This window comes from Mesoplodon bidens (genome assembly GCF_964165515.1).
Source record: "Mesoplodon bidens genome assembly, chromosome: 4".
In the NCBI taxonomy this organism is placed as follows: Eukaryota; Metazoa; Chordata; class Mammalia; order Artiodactyla; family Ziphiidae; genus Mesoplodon; species Mesoplodon bidens.
In genome coordinates, this window is record NC_138160.1 from 9,340,841 (window position 1) to 9,361,069 (window position 20,229).

At 42.3% G+C, this 20,229-nt stretch overlaps 1 protein-coding gene and 1 pseudogene across 4 annotated transcripts in view; one reads left to right on the forward strand and one right to left on the reverse strand.

Annotated features, from left to right (window-relative positions):
• Positions 1-1,151: 1,151 nt before the first annotated feature.
• MARCHF6 (membrane associated ring-CH-type finger 6) overlaps positions 1,152-20,229 on the forward strand; it is a 76,596-nt gene continuing 57,518 nt past the window's right edge. Inside the window, exons 1-2 of one of the 3 annotated variants that reach the window (XM_081231506.1) lie at positions 1,152-1,329; positions 19,776-19,872. In XM_081231506.1, coding sequence (XP_081087632.1) covers positions 1,311-1,329; positions 19,776-19,872 — 116 coding nt within the window. In that variant the 5' untranslated portion in view covers positions 1,152-1,310. Of the gene's footprint in view, positions 1,330-9,361; positions 9,934-19,775; positions 19,873-20,229 lie in introns of those variants that run through there. The other 2 variants (XM_081231505.1, XM_081231507.1) reach the window with 2 other exon arrangements.
• LOC308616745 (small ribosomal subunit protein uS8-like) lies at positions 10,782-12,016 on the reverse strand (annotated as a pseudogene). Its single transcript has one exon. The product of its transcript is annotated as a small ribosomal subunit protein uS8-like (transcript).

A 20,229-nucleotide genomic window follows, 5' to 3' on the forward strand; every position in this document is an offset into this window, starting at 1 on the left:
ATTACACTTCGTTACTTTTATTCTAAGTCTCATTCTGATTGATGAGGCTTGGGGGAGGGCGTCTTCCCAACTCCGTCCCTCACACAGGTGGAAAAGAGATTGCTAGCGCTCCTCAATGTACCATGTATCTAATCTATATGCAAGTCATCCGCATATTCTTTAAAATAGATTTCCTTGGGATTAGAGACACCTTTGGTTCTACTCAGGCGATTCTAAAAGTGGTGACCTTTCTAACTTGTTATTTTCTGCATAGTTCTTCATTTAGACAAAAAGCCAGGGATTACAGTGAGGAAAGGTGCTGTACGGATGGAAGCAGAGCTCAGTCCGAAGCAATTTAGCTCCGGCCAGATAAGCGTCCGACACGCAGTGTTATCAAGCCCTGTCCGTATCTGAACCGATTTCCCTTAGAGGAGGGTGTTGCAGCCTCCAGCCTAAGCAGGTTATTGAAGCAGTCCTTCCAGTTAAATGAAGAAGTTTCCCTGGGAGGGTGTGTGGTAGAGTTAGAGCTTGCCTTCTTAATTTCAGTGATATTTCAGTACTTCCTCAAAACGTGCATCAGAAGTGCCCGCGTGCGGAACAAAAATGCATATCCCTGGGCCGACTCCAAACACGCGGCACCAGAATCTCGGGGCGGGAGAGAGGGGGGCGCCGAACTTGTATTTTCACAGGCGCCCAGGTAACTAACTCTTCAGCCCTGAGACCCGCCTTTGTCTGCACCGCGCCCGGCCGGCGCTGGGCTCGCCACCTCGCCGTCAGGAGCTCGCTCCCGCTGCTCTCCTCCCTCAGCTCTGCGCCTTCTTTGTCGCCTCCCTCGGGGTCATTAGAACTCAGCTCCTTCTAAGGTTTCAGCCCCATTGCCCGCGCAGCCCGCGGGACAAAGCCCGCGCGGCCCGCCGCCCACGAAAGTAGCCACACGCTGCCCGCAAGGGGCGCCGCAACGCCCCCGGGGCCGCCAACCACCTAGGAAGGCGCCGCGGATGCGGCGGCCGCCGCCGGAAGTGACGGCGCCTGTCGTTGACGCGCCCCGCCCCTTCCGCCTCCGCGCCCCGCCCAGGCCTCTCCCCTCGGCCCTCCCCGCCCCTCCCCCTCCCCTCTCTCGCCCGCTTTCTGTCTGCCTTTCTCCCTCACCCTGTTCCCCTCTTTCCTTCCTCTGGCTTCCTCTTTCGCACCTGAGCAACGCACCTGCCCGGGCCCGGCTCCGCTCCCTCCTCCCTCCTCCCTTCCCTCCGCCCCGGCCGGAAGGCTCCGGCCTCCGCCGCGGGAGCTTGGCGGCTGCGTCACCGCCGCTCCCCCCCCCCGCCCCAGACAAGATGGACACCGCCGAGGAAGGTAAGCCGGGGTCGCCCGCGCCCTTGCTCTGGCGCCCGGGTTCGGGCCGGGCCCGCGCCCGGTCCGCGGCGCTCGAGGCAGGCGGCGAGGCCCGGGAGGAGCGGCGGGGGCTCCTCGGCTCGGGGCGGGGGCGCGCGGGGACGGCGGCGGGACCCGGCGGGCGGGATCGCGGCGGGGCCGGCGCCCGGGCCGTTTGCCCGCCGAGCGGCGGACTCGAGGGGCGGCAGGGAGCAGTAGGTGACCCCTCGGCGCCCCCGGCCGTTTCTCGCCCGCGCGCGCGCGCAGAGAGCAGGACCCCTGCCCTGGGCCGGGGGCGTCGGGCTGCAGTGGCCGCGGCCGGCGTGGCTCCCCGCCCCCTCTGTCCCGCCAGTCCCGGGGTGGGGGGACGGCGCCGTGGTCGCTGCACGAAGTCTGGGGGCGTTTTCCACACCCTTCCCCCACTCGGTTTTGTCTTTCTTTATGTCGCTTTGCCCCTCGCTCTCCGGGCCCGACCCTTTCACGATAAAACTTCTTTGTTGACTGAAACTTCGCGAAAAATACCCCGCCAGGTGACGGCCTGGTGGAGTGGAACTGACCCCGTATTTAAAAACCTTGCCCTCTGCTTGCGTGGCCCCTAGTAGTTTGTTTACTAAGCGAGGCAGAGGCAGCGCCACCGGGGTTATTCGAAGCAGGAAGGCTCTTTGTTTCGGTGTAGTTTATTTTGTGCTTAGTCTCTGGCACCAATAAGCAGAGTTTTGTGTGTCTGTTTTGCTTTTGAGTGCGTGTGTTTTGGATGTGGCTGTTCTGGAACAAGCTGACTCTTGTGAACTGAATACAGAAGTGAAGACATGACTGAACATCTGTGACTAGTGAAACGCATTTGCTGATCCGGCGAAGGTAGTTAGGTTGTTTTTAAGCAGTTTTATCTTTTTAGAGTTTATGGAATAATTTCGTGAGTCTATAGAGGAAATTCCTAATCGCTTTCCTGTTGTTGAGGTTATCGATGAAGATACATTTATGCTTTGGGTTTATTATGTGGGGATATGATAAGCGTCTTGCAACCTTACGGGTTGCGATTTTGATGATTTTAGATGAAGATCGTTGGGGACTGTCGTGGTGTGCAGTAATGGGTGATGAAAAGTTTGATGTTGTCTGTATATGTGATGCGTGGAGGGGATCAATTTATCATTTTTTTTAAAGAAGTCTTTCCTTCGATAGGAAGAACCTCAACTGTAATGATATTTGCATGTTATACTTGACAGTTTACAAAGCATAGTTACATGCCTTCACATTTGATCTAAGATCCCTATGGAGTAGGTAGGTATTATTATCTTTTATAGGTGTGGAAGTTAGTTTAATAGTTTGTCCAAGTTTCACACCCTAGTAAGAGAAAGATTTGAACTTAGGTATCCTGATTACACAGTTTTCCTTTCATTATGGCTCAGTTGTTTTTATTATGTGCCGTGAGTGAAAGGTAATCACCACAGGAGACTCCTTTGGAAAAAATAGTAAAGTGAAACTGCTGAGGAGGTTAGGAATTACTTTCTTTTGACAGGTGGTCCTAGTGTGTAAATTTCCATCTACATCCATACATCCTTTTGGATTCAAATTTTAATGACTCAGTCTAGTAATGCATGTGTTTATTGATTTATCAATTGATATATACTGGCATGGTTTATTAAATTCCCATTCTTTGAGCTTAGGCACTTAGTAATTGCATACACTTATGGTATGATAGTGGTGATTCAGGAATTGCAGAATCGCAAAGCTGGAACCATGAAAGAAATATTTTCTGAGTGCTTCTAGTGCACTGCCCACCCCCCTCAGTCAGGGTGCGGTACAAATGATATTTATTTACTGACTTGAACACTGTTCTCTATTGAAATAACTGACATTTACTGAGAACTTGATGGATGGCATGTACTTCACTAAACATTTTATACACATCTCATTTAACTCTCCTAAGACTGTTAGGTAGGCACCATTCCCTTTTTACAGATGAGGAAACTGAGGGTTAGTATGATTAAGTAACTTGCCCAAGGTCATACAGGTAACAGATGTCAGAGGCAAGATTCCAACTCAGGTCTGTCAGACTCCATGGTTAAATTTATAAGTGGATACCCAGTGTCCAGTGTTGAGATGACTGTATTTTTGTCACTCCCTTTATAAGGTGAATCATCTACATAATTTGACAAAGCTTTACTTTGCATTTGTTTTATGACACTGTTAGTCATGAAATGATAGTGAATTTTAATACTGCTCATGCCTAATTTTGCAAAATTCCAAATTGGAAGTCTTCTGAAATTGTCAAAGTTAATGTAAATTTAACTTGAAAAAATGCTGGAAGGAAAGGGAGGATTACAGAAGATTTCAGGATAAAAATGACAAAGTGAAGACACCAAAAAGCTTGGAAACAACTTCTATTTGCTAAATGAGTTATTACAGGTTATTTCTTAAATTAAAAAATGCAATTGGGTTTTTGATTATAAAAGAAACTTTTTTTTTTGGTAGGAGACTTGGGAAATGAGGCTAAACATAAAGAAAATAAAAAATTTAAAAATCTTAAAATTTTATCACTCGTTAAAAACACTGATGATGTTGTTTACTTATCTATTTTTTAATATGTTAATCTGAGCAAACAGAAATCTGAAATACCAACCTGCAAAGAGATTGTTAAGCTCTTCCATCTCTTTTAAAAATTGCATGTTGCTTTCCTCTAATGGTACCATATATGATGTTATAATGCTCAGAATGTTTCCTATTTGTAGTAAACAAGACTGAATTCTATTAGAAAATTGGTTGTTTGCCAGGTGGATTTTGACCCTTCATATTTTGTGTTTGCTAGCTATTAAAGATCTCTAAAGTGTTCAGTGTATTGTTTTATTTTTGTAAAATCAACAGTTTTATAATCCATTCTCATAATAGAGCCATGCCTTGTTTTATTGTGTTCATTTTATTGAGCTTTGCAGATATTAATTTTTTTTTACAAATTGAGAGTTTGTGGCAACCCTGCATTGAGTAAGTCTATAGGTGCCATTTTTCCTGAAGCATTTGCCCACTTCATGTCTCTGTGTCACATCTTAGTAATTCTTTTAAATATTGCAGATTTTTTCATTATTATTATATTTGTTATGGTGATCTGTGATTTACTGTTGTAATTGTTTTGGGACACCATGAACTGTGCCCACAAAGACAGTGAACTTAATAGATAAATGTGTGTATTCTCACTGCTCCACCAACTGCTGTTCCCGTTTCTTTTTTTTCTCCTTGGGGCCTCCCTATTCCCTGAGGCCCAACAATACTGAAATTAGGCCATTTAATAACTGTAATGATCTCTAAGTGTTCAAGTGAAAGGAAGAGTCACATGTCTCTCACTTTAAATCAAAAGTTAGAGGTAAGTAAGATAAGTGAGGAAAGCATGTTGAAATCCGAGATAGGCTGAAAGCTAGGCCTTTTGCACCAGTTAGCCAAGTTGTGAATGTAAGGGAAAAGTTCTTGAAAAAAGTTAAAAGAGTTCCTGCAGTGAACACATGGATGATAAGAAACAGCCATATTGCTTATATAGAGAAAGTTTTAGTTGTCTGGAGAGAAGATCAAAGCAGCCACAACAGTCCCTAAAGCCAAAGCCTAATCCAGAGCAAGGCTCTAACTCTCTTCAATTCTGAGAAGGCTGAGAAAGTTGAGGAAGCTGCAGAAGAAAAGTTTAAAGCTAGCAGCGCTTGGTTCATGAGGTTTAAGGAAAGAAGTTGTCTCCATAACACCAAAGTGCAAAGTGAAGCAGCAAGTACTGACGTAGAAGCTGCAGCAAGTTATCCAGAAGATCCAGCTGAGATAATTCTTGGTGGTCACACTGAGAAATAGATTTTCAGTGTAGATGAAACAGCCTTATATTTGAAGCAGATGCCACCTAGGACTTTCATAGCTAGAGAGGAGACGTCAATGCCTGGCTTCAGAGCTTCAAAGGACGGGCTGATTCTTGCTGGGGCTAATGTAGCTAGTGACTTGAAGCTGAAGCCATTGCTCATTTACCATTCCAAAAATCCTAGGGCGCTTAAGAATTATTTTTAATCTACTCTGCCTGTGTTCTGTAGATGGAACAACAAAGCCTAGATGACAGCACATCTGTTTACAACACTGTTTACTGAATATCTTAAACCCACTGTTGAGACCTACTGCTCAGAAAAAAAGACGGTTCCTTTCAAAATATTATTGCTTATTGACAATGTACCTGGTCACCCAGGAGCTGTGATGGAGATGTACAACAAGATGAGTGTTGTTTTCATGCCTGCAAACACAACACCCATTCTGTAGCCCATGGATCAAGAAGTAATTTCAACTTTCAAGTCTTATTATTTAGGAAATACATTTCATAAGGCTATAGCTGCCATAGATAATGATTCCTCTGATGGATCTGGACAAAGTAAATTGAAAACATTCTGGAAAGGATTCACCATGCTAGATGCCATTAAGAACATTTGTGATTCTGACACAACATTGTAGATCAACTATACTTCAATAAAAAAATAAATAAAATTTTAAAAAAAGAACATTTGTGATTGATGGGAAGAGGCAAAAATATCAACATTAATAGGGGTTTGGAAGTTGACTCCAACCGACATGGGTGATTTTGAGGGGTTCAGGACTTCAGTGGAGGAAGTAACTGCAGATGTGGTACAAATAGCAAGAAAAATAGAATTAGAAGTGGAGCCTGGAGATGTGACTGAATTCTGTAATCTCATGATAAAATTTTAAGAGCTGAGGAGTTGCTTTTTATGGATGAGCAAAGAAAGTGGTTTCTTGAGACAGAATCTACTCCTAGTGAAGATGAAATGAAAAGTTGTTAAAATGACAACAAAGCATTTAGAATATTATGTAAACTTAGTTGGTAAGGCAGGGGCAGGGTGTAAAAGGATTGACTCCGATTTTGAAAGAAGTTCTGTTAGGTAAACTGCTCTCTATCATCAAATATTTGAACTTCAGAGCTTGAGGAGGTCTTAGATCTTCCTCATTTTATCGATTAGGAGTCTGATCCTGCAAAGCACTGATATTTTTCAGTTTCAAAAAAAAAATCTGTTCTTTGCTCAAGGATATACATTTTTTAAAAGTAAAAGCACTGCAACATTGGAATAAATGTTGCAAGTATTGATGTATGAAACTCTCATTAAGATACTAAACGTTTTGCCATAGCAGTGTGCTCTCATTTCAGCCCAGTGGTATATAGAGCTGACATTTTTCTTTTTCATTTTTCTAGATTACTGCTCACACTAGCAGAATGTAATAAAATCTTACCAGCCTATTTTTATGGACTGCCAAAACATTGGAAGTAATGAGTTAAAAGGATAAGAAGTTGTCAGAACCAGACAGCTAGTTACTGTCTTTCTAGAACCACATGGTCTTTCATCTCTGCTTCCAGTAATGCCTGCTTCATTCTTCTTGCCACAGATCAACTTTCACTGCTTTGGCATGCTTACGGGCAAGCATACATGCACTTATTTGACAAGTGTTTATTGAGCACCTGTTAACTAGCCAGGCACTATTTTATGCACTTGGGCTAGGCTGGTAACAAAATAGACAAAATCCCTTCTTTCATAGAGCCTACGTTCTTGTTTTCGGCTTGGTAGAGGAGGAGGGGAGGACAGAAAGTAAACACGTAGTAAATTATGTGGCATGACGAGATGGTTATACGTGCTATGGAGAACAGTTAGTTGGGAGGGAACAAGATGGGTGAGAGAAGGATGAGATGAAGGTGGATTACAAAGGGGCATGAGTTAATTTTGGTGGTGATGGATGTGTTCATTATCTTGATTGTGGTGACAGTTTTACCAGTGTCAAGCGTATCAAGTGATATCCTCTAAGTAAGCGTATTTTATTGGATGTCCATTATTCCTCAGTAAAACTGTCTTTAAAAATCTGTTGTCTTTTACTCATGCATGGCTTTGTAACCTCATGTATTGATCATTTGGTAGCTGTTGGATCAAGTTATGCAAATCTTCCAAATCTTGACACATTTTCCTGTGTAACATAAAAGTCACATTCATTAACGTCACCACTTATCTCAAAAGGGCTTTAGGTATTGGAGAAGCTGTCGTTCTTATTGTGGTGGATGTAGGTTTTCTAAAATACTAATATTTGCTTGAAAGTTTTATTTTGTCAGTGGCAGCAAATATTGTCAGTGTTTTGCTTGGTTCTTAGGCTCACTTCATTCTTTTGTGACACAATGCCTGCCGAATACCCGAATCTGTCTGAATAACTGTTGTTTGTCATTTTGTTGTTGTTTTGTTTTTTTCCATAGTAAAAATGGTGTTTCGTGGGGGGTGGGGGTAGGGAAGCAGTTAGTTCAGCTGGTAGCTCCAAAGAATAATACAAGTGCTTTTTCTTGAGACAAACACTGCTGTTGAGCCTGAGTCCAGGAGTGAGTCCACACTCTGTATTTTTCACCTAAAATTTCCACTTGGTTCTTCTTTAAATCTTCTTTTTCCTTTGCACTTTGGATCCAGTGAGGAGGCAGAAAACACAGTAACTTAACTAGAGGAAGTTGAAAGAATTGTTAACCTAGGATTAGAGAATAATGATAAAGATGTAAGGACTACCGTAAAGGGTACTCTGGGCCTGAGGGAAAATGTCCAAGTAGGGACAGACGGGGGAGGGGTGAGGGCCCCTCCTCACAGCTGTGGTTCAGACCTCGTTGGAGAAGTACGGAGTTGTCCAAGCCAGAGTGAGTCCACAGTTTCTGGGTGAGCAGGAAACAACCCTCCAGGGTGGACGCAGGAGACTCAAGGTTGATGAGTAGGCGTGCAGACAGAGTTAGGGTACCACTGTGGGCTCAAGGCCTGGAGTGAGTTGAGCTGTTGTCAGTAGGGCTGTGAGAAGTTGGTTACTAAAGCAAACCTACTGACAGTGCAGCGGGAGCAAGGAGTGCTCCAGTCCTCCTGTGTTGTCCCTCCAGCACCCTCTACTGACAAATTTATTTTTAAAAACTGTTTAAAAGAGTCCAGTCTCTTATCACTGAACAGGTTGTACTGAAGGATAAATTTGGAGCTCAGAGGAAATATTCAGTACATTGATACTTGGCACACTCCTGCTAAAACCTGGGAGTTATTGCCTGTGCTGCTGAATTTGCATTTGCCCACTGCTGGCAAAAGCCTCAGCACGAGCTCTGTAACTACTGCAGGAGTCCACAGGACCTGCAGTTAGCTGCCGTTGCTGTTTTTAGAGCCAGAAGTAGGAAATGGCTTTACTCCTTCCCTCCATCTTATGTTCCCACGGAAGAGCTTCTCATTGAAAGCATGTGACTCAAGCCTAGTCAGCAAGGCAGATGTAGTTTTCAGGCTTCCAGGAGCAATAGTATAGGTGAATGTTAGTTTTGTAATGATCAGTAATCTGGAGAGAAAAGAAATAACTAAGCTTTGGGATATATGGAGAATTGGGATATATGGAGATTTGGAATTTAAATGTATGCTTTCAAGACCTAATTACCAAATCCATGTTAAAAAAAATAGGTATACTTTCACAGTCAAAAAGGAAGTGTTTTTCACAGAATTTTAGCAGTTAAAATTTTCTTTTTCTTGTAATTGTGAAAGTAGCAATGAAACAGTAGAAACTTTGGGAAAACAGGGGAAGGAAATCACCCATGTTTCTCATCTAACCAATATAATGGCTATCATTTTTTGTATTTTCTCTTTTAGGCTGTTTTGGGTTTTTACCTTGTTGTAAGAACAGTATGTATTCATTTTTTTATTCCTGCTTTGTTTACTTGACATTATGCATATTTCCATATTGTCATATAACTGTTATATTTGCTATTTTTAAGGGACTGTAGACATTTGTGTAGTGAATGTACCACAATTTATGTAGCCACATTTCTGGTTTTAGCAGTATAGGTTATCCACAGATATTTTGAATAATACTTTTTAATAATGTATTTTTAATATGTTTATTGTAATCGTAGCTACTAATTATAAAATTTTTGTTGATAATCAGCTATTAAAAATCCTTTGTTACTGCAACCAGGTGAATCAAGGTCACCATTAACAGTCATAAAAATCATGTTGATAATGTACCGTTCATATTCTGTGATGAAATGGCACTTTACCTATGTGATTTTCCTCCCCAGAACCCATAGCCCCACTCTAATCATGAGCAAAAACATCAGACCAATTCTGGGGACTTCCCTGGTGGTACAGTGGTTAAGAATCTGCCTGCCAATGCAGGGGACAGGGGTTCGAGCCCTGGTCTGGAAGGATCTCACAGGCCACGGAGCAACTATGCCCGTGGCCACAACTACTGAGCCTGCGCTCTAGAGCCCGCGAGCCACAACTACTGAGCCCATGTGCCACAACTACTGAAGCCTGCGTGCCTAGAGCCTGTGCTCCGCAACAAAGATAAACCACCGCAATGAGAAGCCTGCACACCGCAACAAAGAGTAACCCCTGCTCACTGCAACTAGAGAAAGCCCTCGTGCAGCAACGAAGATGCAACGCACACAAAAAATAAACTAATTAATTAAAAAAAGAATCAAAGTCATCAAAAACAAGGCAAGTGTGAGACACTGCCAGAGCCAAGAGACGCCTAAGGAGACGTGACAACTAAATGTAATGTGGATTCTGGAACAGAAAATGACACTAGGTAAAGATCAAGGAAATCTGAATAAACCGTTGACTTCAGTTAATGATAGTATGTCATTACGGGTTCATTAAGTGTAGTAGAACTACCATCCTAATGTCGGATGTTAATAAGAGGGGATGCTGGGTACTGTGTATGGGGGAGCACTGTTCTGTCTCCTCACATGTTCTGTAAGTGTCATCTGTTGTAAAAAATAAAGGATATTAAATCCTTTGTTTATTAAAGTATCACTAGTTTATCACCAGAAGGAAAATGGAAACATTCTGAAACCTTATGTGAAACAACTTTCAGGATAGACATTGGCTTAAGAGTTAAGATGTACCCAAAGCTTTAAAAGTTGTTTTGCATTTTGTCTCATAGTAGATACTTAGAATATATTTGGTGAACTGGATTTTTGGCTAAGAAAACTAACGGGATGGGCTAGCCTTGAGTGGGTGTTGACTTCCCCAGCTGGCACCAACTTGATAACCTCTTACACTGTTGGGTGTTCACCCTCCCTTTCATCTCATGGGCTGTCTCCATCTTCAGTCACTAAGGACTTGAAGATTTCATTCAAAAAAAAACTTTACTGAGCTAGGTACTGTGCTAGGAACTTCTGAAAGATGTATGCTTTGTGAAGATACTAAGTATTCAAATAAAGCAACAAAAGTTGCCATAGGATTTAACAGAAGAAATTTGCCCTTGAAAACCAGGAAGAGCTTTGATTTATTGTTCTAGGTAAGTTTGCATTCATAACCAGCAGAGTGCATTGATTTTACTTTGGCCTGAGCAAGATTTTTAATTTTACTGCATGTAAATTTGGTGGAGTCTTACTCCACCACAGAACATTATATCATTTTTAGTGAAGGGCCTCAGGCTGCACCTTTTGTAGACTGCACTCTCCTTCTGTACCCTTGGCCTTGTTGTTCTCTTGAGGTTTTGGGTGGTGGGATTGATCCTAGTAAACAAAATAGATTATTTTTTCTTTGACTCCCCCCCCCTTCTCCATTGAGGCATTTTATTTGCACATTGTTATATACTCCTAGGAAAAAAATTCCAGGATTTCTTTCCTATGTGTTTTTGTCTTGTTTCTTCATGGTCCTCGTGCCAGCTGAGGTTGTCAGTACAGTGAAACCAAGCTAGAAGAATGGAAGTAGGTTATTTTGACACTTTTCTAGATGTTTGAGTTGCACTTCAAATCTGGGCCTGATCACTTCATGCTTGTTTAACTTGCCTGTGAGGTTCACAATAATTTTCCCAGCTCTGTGATCATCAGTGATTTGAAATTTGCCAGTGTAAGCATGCTTCATCATTACAGTTAGAAACCAGGTGATTTTGGAGCATGGCCTGACAAGAACCTGGCGTTTGTCTCTCTTTCAGCATTGTTAATGCTCTTGAGAGCATCAGCCAGGTCATTCATGCACACCATTGCGGTAGCACAGAAAGATGGCGAAAAGAGTTTTCTTTGACTTTCTGTGTTGGTGGTGGTTGTGCTTGTTTTAGTTTTAGTTTTGTGAAGCAGCTAAGATCTTTTATAAAACAGGATAGGCTAATTTATGTCTTAGTCACAAACTTCCCCCAAACCTGAGCAACAGAAGGTTGCTTTAAGTTTCTCACTGACATCACGTCCAGTGTGGCTGGGGAGAGATTCTCCTGCTAATAATGCTGGTCACTTGGAGATATAGGTTGGAGACCATGGCTTAGCACATGATTCCACAATCATTGAGGCAAGAAAATGCAGTGTGATGGATTGTGTTTATTGGTGCCCAAAGACTTCTATCCAGAAGTGATGGTACATCACTTATAACTCATATTTCATTGACTAAAGCAAGTCACATGTTCAGGTATAATTTCAGAGGTGACAGGGGAGTGCAGTACTGCCACATACCCAGAAAGTAGAATGCCAAAAATACTTGATGACCAATGCTGATCATTTCCACAGTCCCTAGCAACATTAATTCCTACCTGGCCGGATGAAGTAAATGTGCTCATTGGGATATATTTCAATCTACAACTTCATTAGAACACATTTTAGAGAGGGAACTAATTTTTTTTCATGTCGTTACCTTTTCTCATTTGTTCTTTTTTTCTACGTCTGTTTAGACACTAGTACTGTAGAAAACATGATTTTATTAAAATTAAAGTGTATTTAAAGTTTTCCTTGTTTAATGTCTGTGAGTTTTTGACAAATGCATATAGTCATGTAGCCACCACAATCAAGATATAGAATAGTTCTTTCACTCCCCAAAATAACTTCGTGTCTTTTTATGGTCAGCTCCACCCCCAGACCCTCGCAACCACAGATCTGTTTCTGTCTGTATAGTTTTGTTTTTTCCAGAATGTCATAAGTGGAATTAAACAGTATGTAGCTGTTTGAGTCTGGCTTCTTTCAGTTTAACATAATGCATTTAAGATGTAGTCACATTGTTGCCTGTATCAGCAGTTTGTTCATTTTTATTGCTGAGTAGTATTCTGTTGTAGGGATGTGTCACAGTTATCCATTCCCCAGTTGTGGAATTCTTGGGTTGGTTGTTTCCAGTCTGGGAGAATTATGAATGAAATTCACATAGGTTTTTGTGCAAACATGAGTTTTCATTTTACTGGGTTAAATACCTAGGAATAGGATTGCTGGGTGTATGGTAAGAGTATATATGTTTTTATTTTTGTTATTTTAATAGGTATGTAGTGGTAATCTTACTGTGGTTTAAACTTCGTTGTTAATGTAAAATTTACATAACAAAATTTACCATTCTAACCATTTTTAAGTGTCTAATTCAATGGCATTAAATATAAGCACATTGTTGTACAGTCATCAGCATCTTAAATTGTGTTTTTAATTTGCATTTCCTTAATGAGTCAGCATTGTTTCCATTTGTAGACCTTCTTTGCTGAAGTATCTGTTCAAATCCTTTGCTGAATTTTTTTGGACTATTTTCTTATTGTTAAGACCCCAATTAGTAAGCTGGACGAAGAATTTGAATAGATAGTTCACAAAGAGAACATGGCAAAATATGGAAATATTCAGCTTCACTAGTAATAAAACTACTTCTTACTTAGCTGTTGTACTAGTTATTTTTACCCTTATATTTCAGTAATGTGTTTCATTAGAGGGAGCAAATCTACTGTTCAAAAGGAAGAAAATTATAAATTTGGAGTGGTAGATAGTAGATATATATAGGATATTGACAGTAAATTATGAAAAAATAAAACATTCAAGGAAACTTGATCACATAGCCAGGGTGTGTATGATAAAGTCAAAAAGTTGTCTTTTGGAATTGGGGGTTAGGTTTTAAATCCTCATTTCCTTCTTAACTTGCTTGATAATATAGTTGGGCTAGGATTAGAAATAGAGTTCGCTAATCTTAGGTCTACTCCCCACTTGTTCTTGACTGTCAGAGGTGCTGGTAGGGTCGAATTTTTTTCTTGTACTGTTTGGCTGGGGTACAGCAGTAGTTACTGTCTAAAGTTTTCTGTCTTGCCGAGTTGCCCTTCCCTGGTCCTTTGGCTAGAGAGAGAGCAAGCTTTTGGGCGGAATTTTTTTTGTCTGTTCTCATTGGTGTTTCTAGCTTGCCAGCTTCTCCCCCTCAGCCTCCAGTCCAGGATACTTGAGGCAAAACACAAATCCAGAGAACTCACTGCCTTTTGGTTCCTTGGCATCCCAGCTTCTTTTGCTGATCTGCCTTCTCTTCGCCTTTTAGAGTCTTCTTATGTTTGTTTTTGTATATAATATCCTGGGTTTTTAGCTGTCTTTGGCAGGAGGAGTAGGCAGAAAACTCGTACTGTTTCATCTTGGTCTAGAATTTTCATTTGTCTTCTAGTCTTTATTGCTGTCTTTCTCTAGAGCGAAACTTTATCCTTATTTTCTAAATGATACGTGTTTTACATGTTTCTGAATTTTTTTACATCTGGAATTGTATAGGAGTAGGTACTCTTTGTGTCTGGGGTTCTTTATCACTCAACATCGTTTTGTGAGATAAATCCAAATTGTGGTTTGTGGTTTTGGTTGGTTTATTCTTTTTGCCATGAAGTATTATATTAAATTATGTGAATATACCGAAATTTATTTATCCAAATTTATTTGCCAAATTTAGGCAATTTGGGTAGTTTCCATTTTGGAGGCATTATGAATAGAGCTGCTATGAACATTCTTGTACATGTCTTTGAACATAAGTATATAGGAAACTATTAATTTTAAGTAAGATACTAGCAAAATACTACACAAATATATACAGTTGATCCTTCAGCAACACTGGTTTGAGCTATTTGGGTCCACTTATATGCGGATTTTTTCCAGTACTTATATGGTGTTGGCCCCCGCCCCATTCGTGGGTGTCACATCTGTAAATTCAACCAACTGCAGATCAGAATTTTCATCTGAATTTGCTTGAATCCGTGGATGTGGACAGAACCTGCAGATGTGGAGGGCCAACTATGGGACTTGAGTGCCCTGGAGTTTTGGGATACATGGGGGCTCTTGGAAGCAATCCATCCATGGATGCCGAGGTACACCTGCACTGTAGGCAGCATACACTTATGAAATAAGGAAAGAACTTCTTTCCCCCAACCCTGATCCCCCCAAAGTAGCAGCTGTTAATAGTTTCTTATGTATTCTTCCCGAATAAATGTTTAACTATGACCTTTATATACCCGTGCCTTGTTTCAGATTTTTCTCCTGGAATATAGATTGGCAGGGAAGAACCTTCCATTGCTTCTACTCCATGCACATGGACTAGCTAAGGAAATTGAGTTGAGGATATAGAGCAATGACAGTGGCAGCCTATCTCTTAGGTAGCTTTTCCTGACCTCCATTTCCCTGCGAGGGGTGGATAAGCCACACCGAATCAAGTGTGGCTCGGGGCCTGCTAGACAGCTGAGTGTTTGCCTTGAAGAGTTTTATAGCTGAGGCATATCACCATTCTGGTTGATTTATAGCAACAATCTTTGCCTTTCCATTTATGGAAATATTTATACATAAAGTACTCTTGAGCAAAACTCAGTCACAGCTTCATCATGTGGGGAAAAACAAGAGTCAGTACTGCAAAAGAGATTTGTGATGTTGTTTCTTGGACCAAATTCTGTATTAGAGTCATTTAGATGAAATGGTTTTGAGTTAGAAATGGGTTGTTGGTTGCATAGCAGTAGGCTTTTAGGAATGTTGAGACAGATTATTTAGATCTTATTTTGCTTTCTTTCCCTGATGAAGATATAGCCAGTGAAAGTTTTAACACATTTGAAAAGACATGGTCAGTGAAATAGGAAAATTGCTAACATGAGTTTTCACATTTGTGTGTGTATGTTAAGTTAAATAAACCACATGCAAAGACCTCCTACTAAAGGACTTCACTGATAAAATTGGACTTGGTGGGCTTCCCTGGTGGCACAGTGGTTAAGAATCCGCCTGCCAGTGCAAGGGACACGGGTTCGAGCCCTGGTCTGGGAAGATCCCACATGCCGCCAAGCAACTAAGCCCGTGCGCCACAACTACCGAGGCTGTGCTCTAGAGCCTGTGCTTCACAGCAAGAGAAGCCACCGCAATGAGAAGCCCGCGCACCGCAACGGAGAGTAGCCCCCGCTAGCCGCGGCTAGAGAAGGACAGCGTGCAGCAATGAAGACCCAACGCAGCCATAAATAAATAAATAAACAAACAAATAAATAGGACTTGGTAGTGTTAGTAAAGTGAAAGTTCAGCTATGATATTTACAAATTGCATGTTAACCTTTGATTGTTTCTTTTTGTTTCATTATACAAAATTTCAAACTCTCACAAATAGATTAATGTAATAAACTTCCAATAACCAGCATCTGGATTCAACATACACAAGCATATGGTTGATAATTCTTTTATCTCAACCCTTTCCCTCTTGCCTCCCCACACTTCTGCTGGATTGTTTTAAAGGAAATCCCGGATACTATATCTTTTCATCCATGAATACTTATGTATTCTAAGAGATAATTTTTTTAAAACAAATAACCACAATACCAGTATCATACTTATTGTCTTTATCCTCCAAGTTTTAAAGTAACTATCAATATTATTATTATTAACATGAAGATTACTGAATTCTCTTTAGGATTTCTTTATAGTTCCTTCTGTCTTTGGATATAGCCTACTTGGGGATATATGATCATGTTTTAAAGTCTAAAGTAATTATTTTCTGTGATTAAGCTTGATATACACAGGTTCACTTGTTTGATTTGTTTTTGGTTTATTTTGCATTTTGATTATTATATGATTTCCACTTTTATTATTATGTTAAAGATATCCGTGGTTCTAAAACAAAGTGATTCAGAAGTCTAATGTTCCCTTCCCTTTCCTTTTCGTTTTATAATCAGTGGAGCTTGTGAAGTCCCTGGTACAATAATGATAATTTTATGCATATGTGTATTTTGAGAGAGCCATAGTTATTTTCTGATTTTTTTCAGGTGTTCTGTGAGCAAAATCTATCTGTCTATCTATCAGCATACCTAAACATACCACTACGATAGAGCAGTGGTTCTCAAACTCTTTTGGTCTCAGGATCCCTGTAAATTCTTCTAAAAGATTCAGAAGAGCTTTTATTTGCCGTATAAGAGAATAAAAAAATTTAGAAATATTTATTCACTTAACACCCATTATGTGTTAATATTATATTTACATACCTCTTAAATGTCTGGTTTAATGGGAGGCATCTGCATTCAAACAGGTGTCTCATGTAGCCTCTGGAAAACTCCACTGTACACTGGCAAGACAATGAGAGGTAAAACACTCTTACTGTTACGGCGAAAATAGTTTAGGCCTTGCAGGGCAAGGTGAGTCCAGTCCTGTACTTTAGACTGTCGAGCAGAGTTCTGGGCCTTGATTTAGATTTGTTGTGTTTGCTTAGTTTTCTGTTTATTGGTCCTTCAGAAGGATGGAGTCTACTGAAGATCGGTGTCTGGTCGTATTCACGTGTTTCTCTGCCCTGCTAGTGGAGGTGCTGTCTGTCCAGCCCCACCCCACCCAACCCCACCTGCCCCTCGTGGCCGTGCTGTGGGAGTGTGGGGAGACGTGGTGCCTCCTGCGGGTGGGCACATCCCTCAGCCTCCCACTGTGACGTCCTTGCCGCAGCTCCCTGCGCCACACAGGGCTAGGTCACCTTGTGGGGCTGGTCCCTGTGTAGGAGGCGCTCGGCATTCACACCCGTGTTAATACTGTTCCGGTGTTTGTCCCGGCATCCCGCTAGCTGAGGTGTGCCCACAAAGGCTGTCCCTGCCCCACCCCAGTCCATCGCCGCATAACTGGTGGCTGAGCAGTCACCATGTTGGTGGAGGGTGACGTGGCGACCCTCGTGGTGACCCTCGTTCGTGTAAGCCCAGTGGTGTCTCTTGCCGCTTCCCTCTGCACTGTGTCTTGCTTACGGGACACCTCTTGCCGCGCTGTGGCTCCTGTGCCCTACTTTCTACTCCCGCAGCTGCCTGAGAGCTGGCCGGGGAGACAGGATGAGGAGGAACCGCTTTGCCCTATGACTGCAGCTGCCTCCCCACACTCGCACTCAAGCCCACCCTGAGGGTTGATCCTGCAGCAGCACATGCCTGTTGCTAAAGTTAACCCACGGCCATCTAAGCACTTCTGGCTTAGACACCCTGACGTTGAGAATGACTTTGAGCGCTTGTTTGGCTCCTACCTGCAGAACTGTGGTAATTCTAGAACTAATCCATGCCTGTGGACATCAGCAGCTCTGCTCTGATGATTCTAGATGACCAGGATTGCACGTTCTGTGGCCCTGTTAAGGAGCCGTTTTGCGTACCATGGCAACCACTGTGACTGGGAATTCGGGTGATGGGAAATCTGGATTCGATTCCATAGAGGAAGCCTGGTAATCGACTACTCCAACCTAGGAAGGTAGCAGATTAACCACTCGCGACCCGAGGGTGGGGAGGCAGTGATGAAAAACAACGCTGGACACTTTCGAGGTCCGGTAATTGGAATGGGTCCACTTAAAATCCTTTAAGGCAGATCTATTGTGTGGCAAATCTGGTACCGGCAGCTGAGGTAATCCCCAGCTTCAGTGGTAGGGTATTGAGTTAGGTGCAGTTAAAATGCTGTGTGATCTGCCGCGCGGGTCTGCGGATGGGGAGCCTCCGTCCCTATCCCTACCCCCTGCTTCTCAGTGCCCTCCTGGCTCCTAGCCGAGTGTCCGTGGGCTCAAGTGTGCACTTGAAGAAATTAAAGTACTCCAAGCAGGCGCGAGCTGCCTGCACACTGCTGCTGGAGATGCTGGAATGGGAGCGTGGTTCTGTTTGTGTTGGAATTGGATTGTGGAGGCCGGTTAGGCGGGATGGCTGGGATGCTCGTACTGCACCGCTAGAGCTCAAAGTCTTAGACTGCTGCAAGACCGACCAGAGTGAAAGCTTTTGCCATGGATGTTTTCATTACTTAAGGATGAAGGTGAAAATGGGGGGTTTGAAGAGATTCTGATCCCACGTTGTTCTGACCATAAACAATGCCGACTGCCCTCGTTATTTCCGGTAATGTGCCGGCAGCTTATTGCTGGAAGCTTATGGGCAACCAAAGCCCTTCGGCTGGTGGTAGCTGGAGCGTCTGGTTCCAGAGCTGAAATTTGAAGGCACAGCGGTGTGGTCTGCGCTTAATTTGACTCAATCTGGACAACCTTACGCGACTCCATCACAGACAGGATTGGCACTTTGATAGCTCTTACGTGGGTGGTGGTGCGTGGCCTTTCTGTGTTGCTGGAGCGATTTGTCTGGCTCATTGATAACCGGGGAGACTAGTGTGCTCACCACTTAGGTTACCCCCAGGGCTTGATATCCCTAACTTCAACAGATATTGCTTAGCCACCCAGGATTGAGCAATCACAAGTCTGTGATGCTCTTAAGGGGCCGTAACTGCGCCACGCTTCTCAACATGTGCGTATCCCAGTCTGACAGGTGCTGGGGATTCATTATTAAATCCATTAGTGCTGGGCTCTGGGTTGCAATTATTCCTCATTAATGAGGAACTCCCTGTAAGAGAGTAGATCAGAAGCTTGCATTAAGTCCCTGCCCGTTGTTCATACTGCCCATCGCCCCTCAGATTGCCCACTTGGGGTTGGCATTTGGTCTTGGTGGATCGCCGAGAAGATGGTCTAAATGAAAATTGCAACCAGGTTTCGGTAGGTGGTCCTGCGGAAAGACCGCTTTAAGGACCGAGCAAGCAAGCTTAAGGGATAGCTTTCGGACATCTGTATGTCACCCGCCACCCCAGGCAAGACTGACAGTAGTGCCATGAGAATCACTTGGGGCGGGGGGTGGAGGGAGTGAAGGAAGAGCTGCTGCCCTTTGATGGCCAACCTGTAGCCCTGAGCTTCCGTAGTTTCTGCTTAAGGTGGCCTCTGGCTCGCCTCTCTCTGGCCTTCGTGGTCTTGGGGTGCCCCCTCCACACTCTGTCGGGTGTATGTCTGTTTCTGTCTGTCTCTCCCTCTAGGGCCACTCTGCTGTTTCGATGTGTTTTTGTGAAGTTTAAACTTAGGACCGGACGTAGGACTTTAGACTTTAAACTGTTAGGACAGGAATGGTGAAGTGATCTTGCATATTTCTATCTACAATCTGTTAGTTATGAGAAAGTACAGTTTCAAATAAAACCAGGGTTTCCATTATTTTCAATTTTAATTTATTTACAAAGCTCTCATACAAAGAACAGTTTACCTTTTTATATAATAGAAAATTTTTAAGTTTCAGATATACTATATTATCATCCTGATCACACTTTTTAGTTCTCCATGATGTTGATTAATGTTTTACCTAGTGATAGAGTCTTGCTTTAACATGCAGTATTTTAGTTTTTGGTGGCCTATTATTTTTTAAAAAGTTATAACCAAAGATAATTCAATTTTTCTTTTTCATTAATAGACATATGTAGAGTGTGTCGGTCAGAAGGAACACCTGAGAAACCTCTTTATCATCCTTGTGTGTGTACTGGCAGTATTAAGTTTATCCATCAAGAATGGTGAGTCATCCTTTTAGAAAATTTTTATGTCTGAGCTTTACTGTCATCTATATAATAAGGGGTACTGTTTCAATGAACTTTCTCTGTAACTAGTTATTTCTTTAAAATTTTTATTGTGAAAATTTGGAAATTACCCGTATTTCTTATTACCATGCCATGTCATTTTGGTATATTGTCTTTCAGATGCACGTGAGTACCCATTTGTTTATTTCTACCACGGAGAGCTTATGTTCATGGGAAGTGTTATGGTGTTCTAGTTTTGCTTGGCATGATTATAGTTTACATTTAGGAAATGCTTTGTGTAAGGTAATAACTCAGTGGTTGTATACATTTTAACTCATTTAATCCTTACAACAA